Source organism: Tachyglossus aculeatus, chromosome X2 (assembly GCF_015852505.1).
Source record: "Tachyglossus aculeatus isolate mTacAcu1 chromosome X2, mTacAcu1.pri, whole genome shotgun sequence".
Taxonomy (NCBI): domain Eukaryota; kingdom Metazoa; phylum Chordata; class Mammalia; order Monotremata; family Tachyglossidae; genus Tachyglossus; species Tachyglossus aculeatus.
In genome coordinates this window covers 9,495,401-9,517,204 of record NC_052100.1, presented here as the reverse complement: position 1 = coordinate 9,517,204, position 21,804 = coordinate 9,495,401, and the positions used below count along the sequence as shown (strand labels likewise).

Sequence of the window (21,804 nt, the reverse complement as noted above, 5' to 3'; positions counted from 1 at the left end):
AAGCACTTCTTATGCCCTAAATACTGAAGTAGATACAATACAGTCACAGTCCCCTTGTCCCACACAGGGCTCACAAAGGGGAAGGGGGACCAGGTTTTAATCTCTATTTTACAGAGTAGGAAACCGAGGCAGAGAATTTAAGTGACTTGGCCTTGAGCTCAGTTTCCGCTTCTGTTAAAAAGGGGATTCAATACCTATTCTTTCTCCTACTTAGTCTGTGAGACCTGATTATCTTGTATCCACTGCAGCACTGAATGAATGAATGAATGAATGAATGAGCACTCATAACAGTGCTGGACACATAGTAAGCACTTAACAAAGATAACCATTATTGTTGTTATTATTATAAGAACCCAAGACTCCTGATTTCCCAGTCCTGGGCTCTTGCTGCTAGGTTATGCTGCTTATCTATATTTCATGTTACATAGTTGTCTCCCTCCTTCAGAGGGTAAACTCAATTAATCAGTGATATTTATTGAGTACTTATTGTGTGCAGGGCACTGCACTAAGCGCTTGGAAGAGTATAATTCAACAGAGTTGGTAGACATGTTCCCTGCCCACAAGGAGTCTTAGTCTTCCCTTGTAACTTCTTCCTCCTTGCAGTGCAACAGACAACAGCTCTACCCATCTTCAAAACCCTTCTGAAATTACACCTCCTCCAGGTGACCTGTGGTGATTAATTTCTCTTATCCCTCCCTCACCCCCACCCCCTGCCCCGAACTGACACTTTTTTTATGGGATTTTTTAGGCGCTTACTATGCATCAAACCCTGTTTTAAGCACTGGGGTAGATAGAAGTTAATGAGCCCAGACACAGTCCCTGTCCCACGTGGGGCTCCACCACCTGTCTGCTGCGTGACCCCGGGCAAGCCACTCCACTTCTCTGGGCCTCAGTCACCTCATCTTGGGGCTAAAGACTGTGAGCCCCACGTGGGACAACCTTGATTACCTTGTATCCCCCCAGCGCTCAGAACAGTGCTTGGCACATAGTAAGCGCTTAACAAATACCAACATTATTATTATTGTTATCTCTAAAATGGAGATTAAGACTGTGAGCCACCCGGGGGACAACCTAATGACCTTGCCTCTATCCCAGCGTTTATGTCTTGTGCAAACCATCCCACAACTCCTGAGTGTCTAGAATTTCCAGGGGTGAATTGTGAACTAGGTTTGGCATTGGCGGACGGCTACTATTCTATTTATTTTGTTAATGATGTGCATTTAGCTTTAATTCTATTTGTTCTGACGGCTTGACACCTGTCCACATGTTTTGTTTTGTTGTCTGTCTAGACTGTGAGCCCGGTGTTGGGTAGGGACCGTCCCTATATGTTGCCGACTTGTACTTCCCAAGCGCTTAGTACAGTGCTCTGCACACAGTAAGCGCCCAATAAATACGGTTGAATGAATGCCAAGCGCGCGCGCGCGCGCGCGTGCGTGTGTGTGTGTATGTGTGTGTGTGTGTGTGTGTATGCGCATGTGCGCACGTGTGGGGGGGGTGATGGGGGAATGGGGGAGGATGGAATGTTGTGAATGAACCCAAGACCCACCCCAAACTCCATATATGGTCAGGGCCTCCCGATCCCCCGCTTTCTGATTGGTGAGCAGCAGCCTGTGATTGACGGTACCTCTCAACTCGGGCCGGGGCGGGCCTCCGGCCGTTTGATCGACCGCGGCCTCAGCCAATGAAACGCAGGCGCCCCGGCCGAGGCCCCGCCTCCAGAAAGGTTGTACTGTGACGGAGGCCAATGCGGAGGGGCGGCGGGGGCGGGGCAAAGACGGAACATAAAGCCACCGCCGAGGAACCTTCATTGTTGTGGAAAATCTTAAAGGGGCCGCCGGGGCCGGGGCGGCGGCGGCAGAAGAAGCGGGCAGGGGCGGGAGGAGGAGGAGGAAGAAGAAGAAGAAGGGACCCGGGACCCTGGAGGGGCGAGGGGGAAGGGGAATCCAGGCCACTGAGGCACCAACCGAGTTCCTCACACCCAGAACAGCCCTATCGTTGAGGAGCCCGGCGTGACCCGGACAGCGCGTCAAGGAAGATCCAGAGATCGGGTCCCTCGGCCAAGGCCCCGCCTGTCCCCGGCCCCGGCCCCGACCCGGATGGACCCGCCGCCCGCCAAGCGGAGCCGGCTTTGCCCCGGAGGGTCGGAGGAGCGGGAGGCTGAGGCTGGGCTCCCCGGTCGAAGTCGAATAGAGACGCTGCTGGACCTCAGTGCCAAACGAGTGGCCGAGACCTTGGCCTTCGAGCAGGTGAGATGGAGAGGCGGGGCGGCCCCGGGGGGAGTAGCCCACGTCGCCCTCCACCGCTGAAGGCCCTTGGCTCCCTCCGTTCCGCCCACTTATTTTACTCCCCGTGGCAGCTCCATGCCCAGGAACCCCGAGGGGGCGGGAACCATCACCACCCACTTCTGGAAGTCCTCCATCCCTCCCTCCAAGCCTCTTGGCTCACTTCCCTCTTCCTCATCATCTTCTTCCTCCTTTTCCCGGGCCTTCTGGTGAGTCTCCCTCCGGAGTCCCCGGCTCCTCCTCCTCCTCCTCCTGCACCCCGGGAAGATCTCTTCGTGCCAGCCCCAGTGGGGACTTCCCCCTTTCCTCATTCACCTTCTCTTCCTCCTCACCTCCACCCCGATCTGCCCGGCCTGGCATTAATCTCTTGACCAACTCAGCCCCCGAAAGCTGGCCGCCTCCTTTCCTGCCGTGCGGGTGCCAGGAGCCAGCCTCTCCTTTGGTCCGGAGCTACCTCCCTCGTATCGTTTGGACCCGTTGGCAGGTGCCAACCCAGGAGATTCCAAATCGACCCCGCTGTTCCTCCGAGATAAACCCCATACGGAGGGTGCCTCGTGGACATACTTTGGGGACTGCCGCAGTGGTAGCGGCGATGGTTACCCCCAGATCTCAGGTTGGATTTCCCGGCTGCGGCTTGCTCTCGCTGCTATCCGCTTCCTCCTGAAGCTCCCTACGTGGCCCTGCATCACCTGGTCGGGATTCTCCTTGGAGCCCTGCCTGAGGGTGACTTTCCCGTTTTTCCTCAGGTGGGAGGGCCCTGGGGCGATGGGGTGGGGGAGGGAAGGAGGGGAAAGCTATGGGAAGGGAGCTGGGTCAGCCCGGCAGACCGCTAGGGAGTCAACCCATCTGCTTCCCACCCCTCCACCTCCCGCCCTTCTGCTTCGTCCAACCCTGTTTGTTTTCCCTCCCCTGCCCTCCAAGAGTTAAGAAGCTTTGTCGTTGTTTAAAGGGGAGGTCTGCTTTATGTGTCTCAACGCAGGTTCTGAATCATAGCAGATGGAAAATACCTAGTTAGTCATCTGGTCCAGCCCCTTCAGTCGGTTGCAGGCCGTTCCTGATCAACAGGCCTTCTGGGGCCGCGGTCCGCTCCCCCTCTCCTCCCGTCGGCATAGGATGGGAGTACGGGAGTTCCTTCCCCTCTAAGCCCGTGAATCCAGGATCACCGTGGGGAATCACCTCCAGATCCCCTGAGTGTCTTCGTTGGGTTTTTGTTCCTGAAATCTGACCCTCGAGTTTGATCCCATTAGTCATCCTTCATGGCTCTCCTCCACAATCTTTAGGGTTGGAGCTTGAAGGTAGTGGGTGAGCCAGACCCCCCCCCCCCCCCCCCCCCCCCGCAAAAGCTCTGGCTGCAGCCTGGCCAGTGTGACCTCATGGGTCCGTCTCTTCCAGGCCTGATTCACACTGCCTGCGTGGACCGTGAGGCTGGTCTCCCTCCCCAGCCACCAAGCTGACAAAGGCCCCTCTGAAAGTTCCGGGCTCTTTTTTTCCCCCAAAACTTATGGTGGTGGTGGCTGTTGTTGACATCCTCCCCCAGCTAAGGGGTCCAAGTTCAGGACTTCCTGGGGTTAGAGTCCATATCACCTCAGAGGTCACGAGCAGGAAGAAGGCTGATGGGCTGAGCTCAACTAGAAACTTGCCTGGGTGACTTCCTTCTCATCATCAAAAAGCGCTTACTGAGCGCTGGCCGGGCACGAGCTGCTGTATTAGGTCGGAGGAAGGGGAAGTTAATAAGATCTGGCCCCCAGCCATATCTCGAGTCTATAATCTGAGGGGACAAGGATAAGCGAGTATATAGATTGGGAAACCTGTTTAGACCAAATTTACAAGGTTCGTCCCTGCATCTGAATGTCACAACACCGGTCCCTACAAGAAAGGACTCTAAAAGAAGTGCCTATTGGAAGTTTGGGGAGATAATCGGAGGGTGTGTGTGTGCGTGCGCGCACGCCTGTGTGTATGTGTGTGTCCAGAGGGGTGGGGTGGGGGGCGGGTAATGGAAGCAGATGGTCACTTTGGCTCCCGTAGTGGAATCTGTTCCATCCCTCGCGCACAACCTCCTCTGGGCTACGCCGCTGCCAGGAAACCCCCAAATTCTCGGGAACGAGTCCCTTAGCCCTCCCTGCCAAGTGTGCATTGAGCGTGCTCCCGCCCAGGGTGGCCAGTTTGAGGGGAGGGCCCCGAAGCTGGGGGTGGAGGAATGAGAGAGCAGGCGGGGATGGTTGGATCTGTTTGGGGAGGACTGCGAGAGTCTCCCTCATCTTGTCTACTCTCCAGCCCTCGTGGCTCCTTCCAGGAGCCTTCGCCCTGTGTCCATGCTCAAAACCAAACTTGCCTTCTGAGGACTCCTGCTGGGGGAAGGAAGGAGAGAGGAGGGGCGATTTTGGCCAGAAGGGAGATGAGCTTGCCGGCTCTTACTCTGAGGCGTCAGCTGCGAGGGCAGAGGCCTTCTCTCCATGTGGTTATGGTCAGAGAGCAGCAGGGGCAGCAGAAATAGCTCTCTTGCTCACCCAAGTTGCTTCTTTGGTGTCTCCTAGTCAGAACCTCTGTTTGCACTAAAAAGAAAAAAAAAAGCCCTCTTGCAGGAACCAGACCAGAGTCTGGTGGGTTTGTGGGGAGTGGAGGAGACCTGGTCCCTGCTGGAGCTAGAGGTGGGAATGCAGACGTGGACATGTCGGGTCCGGAGCTGAGATGTGCGGAGGGGGATCCCCCTGGTTCACGGAGAATGCTGAGTAGCCCCGTTTTCCTCGGAGAGGCCAAGGGGCAGAAGTCGGCTGGGCCCAGGGGCCAGGTTTGTCCAGACCTCACCCCTGTTCGCTCGTTCTCTCCCGACAGGTGGAAGAACGGTTCTCCAGAGTGCCCGAGCCCGTCCAGAAACGGATCGTGTTCTGGTCCTTCCCTCGGAGTGAACGAGAAATATGCATGTACTCCTCTCTTGGTTATCACCCTCCCGAGACAGAGCGAGATTCTCGGATACCTTTCAACCGCGGGCTCCACCTACTGCAGGCAGGTGCTGTAGATGGCGTGCTGCAAGTGGGTGAGTGAGGGCTGTCCAGGGGTGGGGAGAAGAGCCCCGGGGGGCGGTGGGGAGACCAAGGAGAAGCCATCTTGGATAAACGAGCACTTCTGCTTGGGCACCCCCGTTTGGGTGCAGGATTTGGGGAAGGGATGCACTTGGAGACGGGATCTGACGACAGAGGCGTGAGGGGTGAGTCTGAGCGGAAGGGCTCCTGCTGGAGCCCGAGTCTCTCCTCTCCCTACCTGACATTCCCCAGCCACCTGTACAACTCAGTTTCAGCCCCTTCCTTCCTGGGGTCTCCCGGCTCCCTTGGGAATTAGCGAGAAAACAAAAGCCTGCCTGTGCAGCTCTTCCCTTCGTTGTCTTCGCGCTCTTAGCCGCTGGGGTTTTCCGGTTCGTAGGAGACCTACTTCATCCCTCCCCTCTCTGGCAGCAAACTTTGGTCCAGAACCGCCTCCTGTGTCCGTGACCGCTCCCAGCCCAGAGTTCGGGAGGGGCAGGCCCATCACTCCCAGATTCGGGCACAGAAACAGATTTGACGGGAGGCTGGCTGTGCATGACCCTGCGGAAGTGGCAGTGGGACGGCCACCGGAGCCCAGGCACAGAGTCCCATTGTTAAAGCTGATGCTCTCGGGGCCTCATGTTTTAAAGAAAAGAAAAAAAAGTAACCCACTGGCTTGCTGGCCTGTGCATAGGATAAGTTGTGCGGGGTTTTGGGGTTGGGGGGGGTGTTGGTGGATGGTGGTGAGGATTAGGTGAAGGGCAGTGGGTGCAGGTAGATTCCTACCTATGAGCAGGCGAGGTGACAGAACCCTAACCAGCAGCTGCCCAACTCCTTGTGGACAGGGAGTCTGCGAGGGGAGTCTCTTGGAGAAGGAGAGAGGGGAATCGTTATATTGTACTCTCCCAAGTGCTTATTATAGTGCTCTGGAGAAGCAACGTGGTCTAGTGGAAAGACCACGCTCCTGGAAGTCAGAGGACCTGGTCTAATCCCGGCTCTGCCAATGGCTTGCCGTGTAACCTTGGGCAAGTCACTTCATTTCTCTGTGCCTCAGTTTTCTCAACTGTAAAATGGGGATTCAAAACCTCTTCTCCTTCCTACTTTGGCTGTGAGCCTCATGCGGGACAGGGATGATGTCCAACCAAATTAACTTGTCCCTAGCCCAGTGCTTAGAACAGTGTTTGACACATAGTAAGCTCTTAACAAATACCATTGGGGGAAAAAAAGTGCACAACAAATACCATCGATTGATTGACAACGTAACTGCTGTTCAGAGATTCCAGGCAGTGTGCAGATATCCCCTGAGTCGGCAACCTCCCAATCAATCAATCAATCAATCGATTGATGGTATTTGAACGCTTACTGGAGAGTGCAGTACAATAGAGTTTGTAGCCACCATCCCTGCCCACAGTGAGCTTTCAATCTAGCCAGGGAGATTGACATTATAATGGATTAGTTTCTGTTAACCCGGCTAGACCTCACATGGCCTTTGAGTCCCTGCTAGATTATAAAGTCCTTGGGGGCCTTCTAATTCTGTTGCCCTCTCAAGCGCATAGGACAGTACTCTGTGCACACAGTAAGCGCTCAATAAATAGACTGATTAAAGTTTGAAGCGAGTTGGGTGGGGTGGCAGGGGGGGCTGCTCATGTGCTGCTTTATTGTCTTGGCCCCCCTTTGGTAAGTCTGGATTTAGAGTGTAGCACTAGCCTCCCAAGCAAAGGCAGCTCGAATCCCAAGAGCCTCTTGGAGCTGCAAATAGGGGTCTCCTCTGAGTTCCTGCTGACTCTCTCGGTGCCAAAACTAAAAAATTCTAACTGGAACACTTGTGACATCACTCACGTTACCCAAGGCAACCAGTGTATTGGGATGAAGTCATAAGCTGGGCTGGAGGCCCCCTCCCTGCTCCCTCTACCTGCCGAGCAAAGGCACAGAAACCTCCAGAAATAATATATTATAATATATAACATTATATATTGTGTTATTATCATTTTATAATAACATAAAATAATAAATAATCACCTCGTGACCATTTTCCCTCCTTCCCCTTCTCCCCACAGCCCGGTGGGAGCCCAGGCCCATGATTCGGGTCACCCATATCTATGGGACTGGGATGGTCCCTCCCGCTCAGATCCTAGGTCTCTCCCTTCCTCCCCGGGACACCCCCTTCTCCCCTCCGATGGTCTCTGGCCTCAAGCACCCCAGTGGCAGTGGGAGGGAAGGGAGGGCCAAAAGGAGGGAGCAAGCAGTCGACTGTCACCTCTCTCACCCAGGAGACCAGGCCCTTTGGGGTGAGGGGGGCAGGGATCAGCAAGGGTACGTGGGTGAAGGGGAGGCAACCCGTGTTTCCTCCCCATGGGTCTCCAAGGGCTAGTTGCTGGCCCCCGCCCAGAGCCCGGCTCCAGTTGCCAGAGATCACGTCAGTCAGTCGTATTTACTGAACGCTTACTGTGCGCAGAGCACTTGGGGGAGTACGACACAACAATATAACAGACACATTCCCTCCCCACAGTGAGCTTACAGTCTAGAGGGGGTGACAGACATTAATAGAAATAAATACATTACAGAAATGGTAACGGATGAGGGTGAGCACCGCTTCCCCAAAATTCTCCTAACTGGAACGGTGAGTCTGGGTCACTCCCTTATACAGGAGCTGAGTTCCAGGCCATCCTGGCTTCCAGCACTGAAAGTCTCCCCCTCTCTCCAACCCCCGAGCCAGGAACGTGAGCTCGGAAGTAACGTCAAGGGAGAGAGGGGCCGTAGCTGGGCATGGAATAGGGGTTCCCAACCAGCACTGACCCAGCCTTCCCTGGGCCTGGACTCAATCAATAAGTGGTACGTATTGAGCGCTTACTGTGTGCAGAGCACTGGACTAAGCACTTGGGAGAGTACAGTACCACAGAGCTGGGAGATAGCAATCCCTGCCCACGAGGAGCTTGCAGTCTAGAGGGGGAGACAGGAATTGAAAAAAATTACAGATAGGGGAATTGGCAATATGTATCGAAGTACTGTGGGGCTGAGGGTGGAGTGAATATCAACTGCTTTGGGGGTACAGATCCAAGTGCATGGGTGAAGCAGAGAGGAGAGGGAGTAGAAGAAATGAGGACTTAGGGAAAGGCCTCTTGAAGGAAATGTGATTTTAATAAGGCTTTAAAAAGGTGGGGAGAGTGATGGTCTGTCAGATACAAAAGGGGAGGGAGTTCCACGTTCCAGAGGAAGGATGCAGGCAAGGAGGTGGTGGTGACGGTAAAGTTGGTGTCAGAGGAGCAAAGTGTGCGGGTTGGGTCGTAGCAGGAGATGAGGGAGGTAAGGTAGGAGGGGGAAGAGTGGATGGAGTGCCTTAAAGCCGATGGTAAGGAGTTTCTGGTTGAGGAAGAGAAGGCACCAGAGGCAGCTTGGATGGAGAGGCGGGGCCCCTGAGCTCCTTCGACCCTGTCCGACTAAGCTCCCATCCACCCTGAGCCCCAATCTGGAGTGATGAGGGGATCAGTTCTCAGGCTTTGCTGAGTGGAAGTGCCAAGTGATGGCTCTTTCCGTTCATCCCGGGCCAAATGGCCAGCTTCAATGGGGCAGCGTCAGCCCCCTACTCACCTCCTCTGGGCCCCGTTGGCGCCCGCAGCCACGTCCGAGGGCCGCTCGACCAGCTCAGTGAGAGCCGGGCACTTGGGGCTACCCTCCCCGGCGGAGGGAGGGAGCAGGTGAGCCCCTGCCACCGCCACGGCCTGAGTCAGGCCCGGATCCTGCCCAGGCAGGCTTCCTGGTTACAGGCCCCGCTCGTTCAGGCAAGTTAGCTGGCTAACTTGCTGTCCCCATGTGGGACAGGGACTGTGTCCAACCTGACTAACTTGTATCTTCCCCGGCGCTTAGAACAGAGCATAGTAAGCGCTTAACAAGTACTATTATTATTATTCATCTCCATCCTTACCTGAGTTCAGCCCACGAGTTGGGGGGTGGACACACTTCCCAGGGTGCTCCCCGGCCTGACAGGTTGTAAGGCCGGGGAGAGAAGGCTAGAGAAGCAGCGTGGCTCACTGGAAAGAGCACGGTCTTTGGAGTCAGAGGTCATGGGTTCAAAGCCCAGCTGTGTGACTTCGGGCAAGTCACTTCACTTCTCTGGGCCTCAGTTCCCTCATCTGTAAAATGGGGATTAAGACTGTGAGCCCCCCATGGGACAACCTGATCACCTTGTAACCTCCCCAGCGCTTAGAACAGTGCTTTGCATGTAGTAAGCACTTAATAAATGCCATTATTATTATTGTGATTATTAAGCTCCCCAGCGTTAGGGGCGGGGGCTTTGGCTGCCAGAGAAATTGAGTCTGAGCTGATCTTGTTGGAGGAAGAAAGAGCATGAGCCGTGGACAAGGGGGTGTAGTGGGAAGAGCCTAGATCTGGCTCACTGCCCCTGGTCTGCTGGGTGACCTTAGGAGAGTCACGTACTCTGCAGGCCTCAGTTTGCTTCTTTGTAAAATGGGGTTAATGACACCTGCCTCTCCCTAATAATAATGTTGGTATTTGTTAAGCGCTTACTATGTGCCAAGCACTATTCTAAGCGCTGGGGGGATACAAGGTAATCAAGGTTGTCCCACGTGGGGCTCACAGTCTTAGTCCCCCTATTTTACGTATGAGGGAACTGAGGCACAGAGAAGTGAAGTGACTTGCCCAAAGTCACACAGCTGACAAGTGGCGGGGCCGGGATTAGAACCCATGACATCTGACTCCCAAGCCCGTGCTCTTTCCACTGAGCCACCTACTTCACAGGGAGGTTAGTGTGAAAGTGCTTGAGCCTACTGTTGGGTAGGGACTGTCTCTGTATGTTGCCAGCTTGTACTTCCCAAGCGCTTAGTACAGTGCTCTGCACACAGTAAGTGCTCAATAAATATGATTAATTGATTGAAGGTAGACAGGCAATACAAATTCAAGGATCATTATTACTCTTCCCACCGACGACTACTCCTCCCCGAGCTGGGACGAGTGGGACACTGAGCTGAGAGAGCAGGAGGGGCACTGGGGAAAGGTGAAGAGCGTTTGGGAAGCTTCCTCCCCTCCCTCAAACCCATCCCAACCCATCCCATCAGAGAAGCAGCATGGCTCAGTGGATAGAGCACGGGCCTGGGAGTCAGAAGGACCTGGGTTCTAATTCCGGCTCCATCACGTGCCGTGTGACCTTAGCCAAGTCACTTAACTTCTCTGGGCCTCAGTTATCTGTAAAATGGGGATTAAGAGTGTTAGTCCCATGTGGGACAGGGTCTGTGTCCAACCTGACTAACTTATATCTTCCCCGGTGCTTAGAACAGAGCATAGTAAGCGCTTAACAAGTACTATTATTATTATTCATCTCCGTCCTTACCACAGCCACATTTCCCTGAACTCTCCACCCCCCGACTCCCACCCCTTCACACACAAACCCTCCTGACTCCTGAGAGAATATGGGTTCTAATCCCGGCTCCACCACTTGTCTGCAGTGTGACCTTGGGCAAGTCACTTCACTTCTTTGGGCCTCAGTTACCTCATCTGTAAAATGGGGATTGACTGTGAGCCCCCTGTGGGACAACCTGATCACCTTGTATTCCCCCAGCACTTAAAACGGTGCTTTGCACATAGTAAGCGCTTAACAAATGCCATCATCATTATTATTATTATCTGTAAAATGGAGATTAAGACTGTGAGCCCCACGTGGGGCAACCTGATTACCTTGTATCTACCCCAGCGCGTAGAACAGTGCTTAGTGCATAGTAAGCGCTGAACAGATACCACCATCATCATTATTGTTGTTATCCATAACTGGATTTCCTTTTTCCTGGGAAAGGCAGCTTCTTCGTTTGGTGCTCATTTTCCCTGGGCCCACACCCTCCACATTCCCCAACTCCTCAGCCTGAAGCTGTCCCGCTGTGAGAGACCCCCTCTGAGGGAAACGTCTCTCCCCTTAGGTGGGAGAAATCTGGGAGGAGAGCAGACAGATCGGAACCTCGGCCCCCTGTGCCCCCTCGCCCTCAGTTACCCACCCGTAAGCGTCTAACAAATACCATCCTTATTGTTATTATTACCTGACTCTGCCTCTGTTCCCTTCCGCCAGCGCCCCTGCCAAGTGGGGCTGATGTAGGGCCCTTGGGGATAATAAGTGTTTGCGGGGTGCTTGGGGAGATCCTCAAATGAAAGGCGGGGGGAGCAGTCCCCAGCCTGATGATGGTGATTAACAGTAATTAGCACTATTAGCACCACAATCGGAGGTCCCTAGTGACCTGGCTAGGGAAACTGGGCTGAAGCCAGGGACCAGATGAGCCGTCTGGGAGCCCCCAGGGCTGGGTGGGACTAAGCCGCTCCTCCTCTCCCGTAGAAAGTGCTAATTCCAAGCGGCAAGGTGTAATGAACCCAATCAAACCGTCAATAAACCGGCCTGATGGGGTGTCATAAAAGGCCCTCCACCTCGACCTGTGAGCCCCACTAGGGACAGTTTAGCCCCCACAGTTCGGCTCCCTAGGAGCGGGTGGCTAGGCTGAGCCAAGACTCTTGCCTTAATTAAGGCAAGAGTTAATTAACAATTCATTGTGCTATTAAGCACCTACTGTGATTCCAGGCGCTGAACTCAGCGCCGGGGGAGATATTGGATAATCAGTTCAGACCCAATCCCTGGCCCCCACTGGGCTCCGTCTAAATGGGGGGACGGAGCACAGGTGTCGAACCCCCGTTTTGCCGGAGTATTTTTTGAGAGCGTACTAAGCGCCGGGGGAGATCACAGCCGAGGAAACCGAAGCCCAAAGAAGCTAAGGACTTGCCCGCTTCTCTTTGTTGTCCCATTTTGGCTCCGGGGCCGAGAAGCAGCATGGTGTAGCGGACAGAGCGCGAACCCGGGAGGCAGAAGGTCATGGGTTCTAATCCTGGCTCTGCCACTTGTCTGCTGTGTGACCTCGGCCAAGTCCCTTCACTGGGCCTCCGTTACCTCATCTGTAAATTGGGGGTTGAGACTGTGAGCCCCACGTGGGACAGGGACTGTGTCCACCCCAGCGCCCGGCACATAGCGCTTGCCAAATGCCAGAATTATTATTATTATGGGGAGACCTGTTCCATCCAGGGGACTAACCACCAGGCTCTCCTCCCTGCCCCCCTCCCAGGTTTCCACCTGAGCGGAAGCGTGTCCGAGCCCTCGAGCTCTTCGGCCCCAGGGCGGGTGTATTACGTCTCCGTCAGTTTTGACCGCTGCAAGATCACGTCGGTCAGCTGTGGCTGTGACAACCGGGACATCTTCTACTGCGCTCACGTGGTGGCATTGTCGCTGTATCGCATCCGCCACGCCCACCAGGTGGTGTTACGGCTGCCCATCTCAGAGACTTTGTCGCAGATGAACAGGGACCAGTTGCAGAAGTTCGTGCAGTACCTCATCAGCGCCCACCACACCGAGGTGCTGCCCACAGCGCAGCGGCTGGCCGATGAAATCCTCTTCCTGGGTTCCGAGATCAACCAGGTCCATGGTGAGAGCGTGGACCATTTGGGGGTGGCAGGGGTCTCCTGGGCCTGCTCAGCCCTCCAGCGTTGACACATAGCACTTAACAAATACCATTATTATTATTATTAGTAGTAGTAGTATAAAGAAGAGAGGTGGTGTAGCATCTGTCGACGGTATATACTGGGTGCTCGCTCTATGTGTGCAGAGGAGCAAGCGTGGCTTTGCGGATAGGGCCCGGGAGTCAGGAGAACCTGGGTTCTAATCCCGGCTCTGCCGCACGTCTGCTGCGTGACCTTGGGCAAGTCACTTCACTTCTCTGGGCCTCAGTTACCTCATCTGAAAAAATGGAGATTAAGAGTGTGAGCCCCATGGGGAACAGGGACTGTGTCCAACCTGAGTGACTTGGATCTACTCCGGTGCTTAGAACAGTACTTGGCACATAGTAAGCTCTTAACAAGTACCAGGTTTATTTACTAAGTGTTGGGGAGAGTTCAGTACAACAGAGTAGGTAGACATGATCCCTGCCCACAAAGTCCAGGCAAGACCCTCTTGGGGATATGTGTATATATATATATATGTACGTGTGTGTGTGTGTTGGGGGATGGGGTGAGCTTGTTGTGGGCAGGGAATGTGTCTGTTTATTGTTTTATTGTACTCTCCCAAGCGCTTAGTACAGTGCTCTGCACACAGTAAGCACTCAATAAATGTGATTGAATGAATGAGTCTTCACTTTTCCCATACCACCTCCATGCTGTCTTTCTCTCCCCAACCAGGGGCCCCGGATCCCACCGCCGGGGCGAGTATTGAAGATGCCAACTGCTGGCACCTAGATGAAGAGCTCATCCGAGAGCAGGTTAAGCTGCTTTTGGCCAATGGTGGTTACTACGGGTCCAGCAAACAGCTCCAGTCAATGTTCAACAAGGTACCCTGGCCAGCAGAATCTTGGCACGGGGCCTGGGGGGTGAAGGGCATCGAGCCACTCCGCCCCCACCCCCCATCCCTTTCCCTTCCCCCCTCCCCCAGGGAGGGAGAGCTCAGGGGTGGTCCTCGGGGTCTAGCCCAGCTTCGCCCACCTCTTCCGACGGCGGTGGTCCTCCCTCCGACGCCTTCTCCTCTGGCCGCAGGTCCGGGAGATGCTGAAGATGCAGGATTCCAACGGCGCCCGCATGTTGATCCTTATGACGGAGCAATTCTTAGCAGACCCCCGACTCACACTGTGGCAGCAGCAGGGAGCGAGCATGACCGACAAATGCCGACAGCTCTGGGATGAACTAGGTCAGTCCCCCTCTGGGCACCAACACCCCCCACCAGCCCTGTCAGGACCACCACGGTGGAGCCCATGGCTCACTGGTCTAACGTGGCTCAGTGCAAAGAGCACGGGCTTGGGAGTCAGAGATCATGGGTTCTAATCCTGGCTCCCCCAGTTGTCAGCTGTGTGACCTTGGACAAGTCACTTAGCTTCTCTGTGCCTCGGTTACCTCCTCTGTAAAATGGGGATTAAGACTGTGAGCCCCCCGTGTGACAGCCAGATCACCTTGTATCCTCCCCAGCACTTAGAACAGTGCTTTGTACCTAGTAAACGCTTAACAAATGCCTAAAAAAAGCGCTTAGTCCAGTGCTCTGCACACAGTAAGAGCTCGATCAATACGACTGAATGAATGAATGAATGGCATGTAGTAAGCGCTTAACAAATACCAACATCATTATTATTATTTTTATTATTCCCCCTCTTAGGTGCATTATGGGTCTGCGTGATGCTCAATCCGAGCTGCAGGCATGAAGAGAAGACCACCTGGCTCAAGTTGTTGAAGAAATGGAACAAACTGGATGTGTGCCCCTTGGAAGAAGGCCACTATTCCTTCGAAAATCCCGGGACCAACAGCTCTGCCTTGCAGCCTGGCACAGGTAGGGCTTCCCAGGCAGCCCCGGCCTCCCGACCGGGGGGCACGGGCACATGTTCTCGCTGCCTTCCCGGGAGACCCTTGCCATCCCCACCGGGGGATCGGGGAAGTTTCGGCCTCAGCCCCGGCCGCTCGGGCCCCAAGGGCCCGATGGAAGCCACCGGATGGGCTGGCCGAGAGCTCTCTGGAACGCCGTCGTGGGAACTGGGGCTGTCCTGCCGGCCCCTTCCGGCCTGACCTCGGTGCGGGGGTGTGGGGGGCGTCTCTTGTTGGCACAGCTCCCGCCCGCCAGACCATGTTTAGCCGGGCCCTGCAGGCCGGGGAGCTGCGTTGGGGGGATCCCCACCTTCAGAAGATCCTGGGCAGCGACCACTACGGCCCAGGACGGAAGAAGAGCACTGACAAGCTCAGTTTTGACCCTCAGGGTCGCCCGCTTTGGCTTGGGGACCCGTTCCCCACCGCTTGCGTCCGGGTGGATGCCCTGCGCTCCCACGGCTATCCCCGGGAGGCCCTGAGGCTGGCGGGCGCCGTGGTGAACACCCTGCGGCTGCAGAGGCGGCATCATCTGGAAAGTTATAAGCAGGAAAAGAAAGGTGGGATGTGGGTCTCGGTGCTTGGAAGCTGGGTGTCGGTGCCGGGGGTCTGAGCCAGCCAGGAGCTGGGGGCTCTTGGATTTGCTTGCCAGCTGTTCCCCCTACTGCCCCCTATCGGCGGCTGCCGGGAGTTGCAGTCGTTGGTCGAGTTCTCTCCTGGCCCGGGGGCGGGAGGCGGGCTGGTGCCCTTTGGGGAGTTCAGAGATGGGGAGAGGGCCGGCAGGTTCTGGGCAAGGCAGGGAAGGCTGGCAGGAAGACTGACATGGCCTTGCCCACCTCTCTTCCCCCACAGACCCGCTTCCTAAAGGTTACAACCCCAACAGCTCCAACGTGGAGGGTTGGGTGGGTCATCCTCTGGACCCCATCGGCTGTCTCTGCCACGCCTTCCTGGAGGCCTGTCGCCCAGATGACGAGGACCTGGCGCTTTATCCAGGTACAGAGTATATGCAAAGGAGAGTGGGAGGGACACACACACACACACACACACGCGCGCGCGCGCACGCGCACACAGACGCATGTGCGTGTACCACCAATCCCTAGGCAGAAGGCCTAGGTGCAGCTCTGGGTCTGGAGAGCGCCAGGGGCAAAATCAGACCCCAAAGCCACTCTCCTGGGAAGTACCCTGTAGAACACCTAGCCTGGGGTGGGGGGCTGGGCGGGGAGGGAGGGAGGCCTGGCTTCAAGAATCAGGTGGGGTGGCAGGGAGAGAGCCAGAGGGCGATGTCTTTGATCTCCCATGGGTCTTCTGAACCTCGTCGGGGGTGCGGGGGTGGCAGGACGGGGAGTGAGGAACGGACCGGGCTCCCCCCACAGACTCGGCGGTGGAGAGGAAGAAGGCCGTCTACCAGCACGTGCCCATCCCCACCAACCCGGGAGAATCCTACTTCATGCTGGCGCTCGAGGTGGCCCTGGTTGGGTTGGGGCAGCAGCGGCCTATGCCACACGGGGTGTACGCCCAGGACAAGATGGTGCGCAATGAGGAACAGCTCCTGGCTCTGCTGGGCGAGTTGGAACTGGACGAGAAGCTGGTGCAGGTGCTGCGCAGGCAGGCTGCCTTGCTCTTGGAAGGTGAGGGCTAGCCCCGCTTCCAGGGACCGGGATTGCCTTCCTCTTCCCTGTGGCCACCGGACCTCGGGCCTCTGGCCACCCTAGTGGCCCGAGCCACCGAGGAAAGAAGAGCGACTGCTTTCCTTGCCCCCCACCCCCACCCCAGCCGAAGTGGGGTCAGTGCAGCCGAGGTGGCCACTGTAGGCCCAGTTCCTCCCCGTGCTAGACCTGGGTCTGGGGCCAGGGTAGGCGGGTCCCCGAAGCCCAGAGGAGGTGAGCCAGCGCACGGCCGAGGTGGGGAAGACAGGGCCGGATGCTTGCATCTCCACTCTCGTACTGGGCTTCCGCTCCTGGCAAGTCAGGGCCGGGGCGGTCTGCTTGTGGGGTGCTGACGGGCCCTGTCTTCTCCTCAGGGGGTTCATTCAGCGGCCTAGGAGAGGTTCTGTTCCCGGAAAGCGTACCCTTGCACACCTTCGCCCGCTTCCTGTTTGCTTCTTTGTTACCGCATGATGTCGACTTGGCCTATCGCGTCGCCCTCCGTGCCATGAGGTAGGGACAGAGTCCTTGTCCTGACCCTTTGCCAGGGAGGGGCCGCCTCCAGACCCCAGATCCCCAGTTTTTGCCAGCAGGAGGAAGGGAAGACAATCTGGGGTTCCAGGGAGGTCCCCCTGCCCCATCACCCCCTCAGATGCCACGGACAGTGGAATACTAGTGACCTTTAGGACATCCTCCCCCACTGCCTCTTTTTTCCTTGCCTTTTCCTCTCCCCGACCCCAAGAGGGGCATAAACCAGCCACCTGGCCCCAGAGACAGGAAGTGGGAAGCTGAATGTGTCAGACAGAGCATGCAAGCAGGCTTCCTGCTGCCTAGCTGGGAGTAGGGGCGGGTGAGGTCCTCGGCAGATGGGGAGAGGGCTACACCCCGAAGCTAGTGACCCTCCACTGCCCCCAGCCAGGATTCATTCATTCATTCATTCAATCGTATTTATTGAGCGCTTACTGTGTGCAGAGCACTGTACTAAGCGCTTGGGAAGTACAAGTTGGGAACATATAGAGACGGTCCCTACCCGACAGTGGGCTCACAGTTGTGTAAGCATTGCCCCCACACCTCCTTCCATCCCCCAAGCCCTGCCTCCCACTCTCCTCAGAGCCCATTACTTTTCCTCAGGCTTCCTGTGGCGGAGACTGGCAGCCTCCAGTCTCAGAACCCCCTGGAATCTATGATGGCCAACCGTGCCACCCGCTGGTTTATCCTTGGGCACCTGGAAAGCCGGCAGTGCGAGTTGGCCTCTGCCATGCTCACAGCGGCCAAAGGTAAGAGGGGTGACTTGCTGGGGAGGGCTGAGGAGGTGGCATCCCCGGGCTGAGCACAGGGGAGAAAGGCTCTAGATAGGAGCGGCTTGGGCAGTGGCACCCACTTTCCCTTCTCTGGGGGAGCAGTCAGTAGGAGAGGTGGAGCAGGAGGCCGAGAGCCCGAGGTTGTCCATTTAGCGCTCTGCTGAAATGGCTGGGGGTGGGGAGGGGTGGGGCCTGTCTTGACCCCCGTGGCTGGATTGGAGTGGGGCGCCTGGGACCCACCCCACCTGCTCTCCAGCCTGACTGCGGCCCCCCTGACTTGCCTCCCTGCCTCCTCCAGAAGACCCCGAATGGCTGCACGTCGTGCTGGACTCCATCCAGCAGAACATCCACTCCCCAACCCTGCTCTTCAAGCTGGCTCAGGACGTCTGCAAGACCGCCACCCCCGCCCACACCCCCAGAGACACCACATTACTCAACATCTCTCTGGAGCTCGGCCTGCAGGTGAGGGCCAGGGGGCCGGGATCGGGACGGTCGCGTATGACCCAAGTTCGCATCTAGCGTGGAGCCTCCAGTCAGGTATCCTAGGCGTCGTTTGTCTCCTAGCCCCTGGGGCTCTGGGTAATGGGTCCCCCTTCCCCTCCTCTTGTGATGGGTTTCAGGTAATGCGGATGACCCTGAATGCCATGTCCTGGCGGCGGAGGGAGATGGTGAGGTGGCTTGTCAGCTGTGCCACGGAGATCGGTAAGAGCCAGGGAGCCAGGATGGAAGTGGGACGCGTGCCCCCGCCCCGCCTTCTGGTTCCCACCAAGTTTGTCCCCCATCTCCGGGCCCCAGCTCCCTGCTCCTAGTTCAGTCAGTCGATCGATCAGTGGTATTTGAGCGCTGAATGTGGGCAGGGCACTGTACTGAGTGCTCGGGAAAGTTCGACGTAACAAGAGTTGGGAGATGCAGTCCCTGCCCATGGCAAGCTTACTTCAGAGAGTTCTTGGCACCCAACAACACCAGTGCAGGCCAGCGCGGAGCAAAGAGCGAATTGTGTGGTTTTTGTGAGCCAGACCTCCTGACACGAAAGAAGACTGGGGCTTTTCTCAGGGGGGCCGGGGACGGCGAGTGGGATGGAGTCCAGCACATAGTACAGTGCCTGGCACATAGTAAGTGCTTAACAAATACCATAATTATTCATTATTATTAAGGGACCTTGAGCCGTTCCCTCCACTCAGTCCTAGGAGGTGGATGGGCTCCTCAAGGGATTGTCGGTTTGTCTCCCAGCTCCTGGTCTGACTGTCTGTCTGTCCATCTGTCTGTCCATCCCCTGAGAGAGCCCACACCCACCCTTCCCGGCCCCAGCCTGACTGGGCGTCTCCAGCCAGCCTGGGCTTGTCTGTCCATCCCCACCTGGCCCCGGGCCCCTGAGGCACTAGGAAGCCAGGCCAGGCTGACGGTTTCCTGGTTTCGGAGCTGGTTTCTGTCCCATCCGCAGAAGGGGCACCCTCACCGACGGGCTCTTGCTCCGCCCGGGGCAAAGCTCTGGGGCGTCATCGGGAGTAGCAGGTGGCAGGCGGGAGCCAGACCAGGCCCCCCGCCAGCCGGGCAGCTGAGAGACTGCCAAAAGGCCTCCCTGCCTGCTGGGCTTGAGATCTCCAGATCAGGGGGCTCGGGAGCATCCTGGTGGGGTGAGCCGCCCCAGCCCCCAGGCTCCACCCCCTCTCAGCCCCAAGGGCCAGCCGGCCTAGATTAATCCGGCGGAAGAGTAGGGCTGTTCTGAGAGAACTCAGGGGGGCCTTCTCTTTCCCCCAGTTGTCACCTGCCTCGGCCCCGGGGGGGGGGCAGCCAGCCTGCTGGCCAGGGCCGTGGTGAGGCTAGGTGGTGGGTGGACCCCTCCTGCTTCCGGATCCCCTTCACTCGGCGGTCCTTCTCTCCTCCAGGCGCCCCAGCCCTAATGAAGATCATGCAGAACTGGTACTCTCTGTTCACTCCGACCGAGGCCACCACCATCGTGGCAGTGTCCAGTACCACCCACGCCACTCTATTACGTCTGCACCTGAACTATGCCCACCGGGAGGAGCTGTGCAACTGCGCCCGGTCGCTGGCGTTGCAGTGTGCCCGGAAGGATCCGCAGGCCTGCGCCCTGCATGCCCTCACACTCTGTGAGAAGAACCATGCCGCCTTCGAGGCCGCCTACCAGGTCGTGCTGGACTCGGCCAACGGCAGCCTGACCCACTCGCACCTCTTCACCGTGGCCCGGTACATGGAGCACCGGGGGTTCCTCCTGCGGGCCTACAAGCTGGCCACCCTGGCCCTGAACCGCCTGAACATCGCCTTCAACCAGGACAGCCACACCGCCGTGAACGATGTGCTGTGGGCCTGTTCCCTGAGCCTCTCGCTGGGGAAGAACGAGCTTTCGGCCATCGTGCCTCTCATCGTCAAGAGCGTGCAGTGTGCCCCCATCCTCTCGGACATCCTACGCCAGTGCACCTTGACCTCGTCTGCCCTGGGTTCATTGCCGGCGGGCCGGCGAGGCGGGGCCGGGGGCAAGCAGCCCGGCTCGGATAAGGCTCCCCTGTGCCAGCTGCTGGACGCGGCTGTGACAGCTTACGTCAACACCACCCACTCCCGCCTGACCCACATCAGTCCCCGGCACTACGGCGAGTTTGTGGACTTTCTCAGCAAGGCCCGCGAGACCTTCCTGCTGGCCGCCGACGGCCACCTGCAGTTCAACCGCTTTCTGGACAATCTCAAACTGACCTACAAAGGGAAAAAGAAACTGATGCTGTTGGTGCGCGAGCGGTTTGGCTGAGTGCCAGAAGGAGGCTAGTAAAAGCAGAGCCCCTTCTCCTCTCCACCGGTCCTGTTCCTTCTCCGCCATCTCTACCACCGGCCCTTCAGGGCCCTGTCACCGCACCCGGATTGGAGCGTCTTTGGTCTTGGTGGAGGGCGGGGTTGGGCGCCCGGAGGGCCTTTCAGTATTACGTCGGACTGTTTGGAGCGGTTTTGAAGAAGCTGGGGTGGGAGGGGGCTGGGTCGGGCTGGGTCTCTTCCTGGAAATCCTCCATGAGGAGGGAGGTCTAGGCCCTGATCCTACCACCCCCCCCCCCTTACCGCCCCCGCCACCCATTGGCATTCCGAGCTGCGGCACTATGGGGAGCTACTTGATTGTGTGCGTGTGTGTGTGTGTGTGTGTGTGCATGCGTGCGTGTGTGTGCGCATGTGTGCGTGCGTGCATAAGGACACTAGGATGTGAAGCCATAACCTGAACTCAGAAGGAACCGTCTGAGCTGGCGGACGAGACGAGACCTTCCCTTAACCTCAAAAATCAGGTGAGTGGCATAGGGCTATTTTGAAGAACACCCCAGTCGCACCCCCCTCCTCCACCACTACCCCGCCCCGCCCCCGCCGACCATCAAGGTTGGGCGGGGAGTTCGGGAAGCTGGGACTAGCCGGCCTGGTTTGAGGGTCTGGGCTGCAGAGCAGTGGGAGCCTCTTGTGGATGGCTTTGTTAGGTTTTTTTTCTTCCCTCTTTTCACTTTATCCTGAAGGAAATGTAGCGTGGTCTTTCAGTGAAATAATCTAAAAATGGCCTGTGAATCCCCTCACCAATGCTTCCCTTCCATTTCTCTCCTCAGGCTCCTCTTTGCACAACCCTCCCAGTCCCCTCCCCTTGCCCTACTACACCCCTCTCTGTCTTTCTCTCCCTCTTCCCTGTCTCCCATTCCTCCCTCTCCCCCTTTCTTCCTCTCTCTCTCTCCCCCACCCCCATCTTGTCCTGACCAAGAGGCAGAGCTCACATTAGTTTATTCCATTTTTTATGGCATTTGATAAGTGCTTACTATGTGCCAGGTGCTTTTCTAAGCACCAGCTAATCAGGTTGGACACAGTCCATGTCCCACATGGGGCTCACAGTCTTAATCCCCATTTTTTTTACAGATGAGGGAATGGAGGCACAGACAAGCCAAGTAACTTGCCCAAGGTCACACAGCAGACAAATGGCAGAGCTGGAACTAGTACCCAGGTCCTTCTGACTCCTAGGCCCGGGCGCTATCGTCCACTTCCACCTTTGTCCTTGGGGCAAGAGGAGGTGGAGGATGTATTTGGTCCCCCGCCCTCTGTTCCACAGCCCGATGTTCCAGGGTCGACCACTTCTCCGTTCACTGCTTGCGCTGCCACTCCGCAGGGAGAGGGAGAGAGAGAGAGAGAGAGGGCAAAGCAGAGCAAGCCCGGGGCTGCCTGG

The 21,804-nt window shown here is 56.9% G+C and overlaps 1 protein-coding gene across 2 annotated transcripts; it reads left to right on the top strand.

Moving 5' to 3' along the window:
* Positions 1 to 1,903: 1,903 nt before the first annotated feature.
* ZSWIM4 (zinc finger SWIM-type containing 4) lies at positions 1,904 to 20,558 on the top strand. 2 transcript variants are annotated; one of them, XM_038771047.1, is made up of 14 exons: positions 1,904 to 2,246; positions 5,115 to 5,316; positions 12,406 to 12,762; positions 13,511 to 13,659; positions 13,862 to 14,012; positions 14,472 to 14,642; positions 14,917 to 15,231; positions 15,524 to 15,664; positions 16,045 to 16,299; positions 16,692 to 16,827; positions 17,446 to 17,591; positions 17,914 to 18,077; positions 18,236 to 18,317; positions 19,502 to 20,558. In XM_038771047.1, exons 1-14 carry the CDS (start codon positions 2,097 to 2,099, stop codon positions 20,371 to 20,373), a joined length of 3,291 nt encoding a protein of 1,096 aa, XP_038626975.1. In that variant the 5' UTR covers positions 1,904 to 2,096; the 3' UTR covers positions 20,374 to 20,558. The 2 variants fall into 2 exon arrangements, with proteins under 2 accessions (XP_038626975.1, XP_038626976.1); XM_038771048.1 differs by lacking the exon at positions 1,904 to 2,246 and having other exon boundaries at positions 5,115 to 5,285.
* Positions 20,559 to 21,804: the final 1,246 nt, after the last annotated feature.

Coding starts and splice junctions, on each gene's coding strand:
- ZSWIM4 (XM_038771047.1), top strand. CDS start 2,097: ATGGACCCGCCGCCCGCCAAGCGGAGCCGGCTTTGCCCCGGAGGGTCG. Junction 12,763..13,510: donor CGAGATCAACCAGGTCCATG/GTGAGAGCGTGG, acceptor CTCCCCAACCAG/GGGCCCCGGATCCCACCGCC. Junction 15,665..16,044: donor GGACCTGGCGCTTTATCCAG/GTACAGAGTATA, acceptor CTCCCCCCACAG/ACTCGGCGGTGGAGAGGAAG.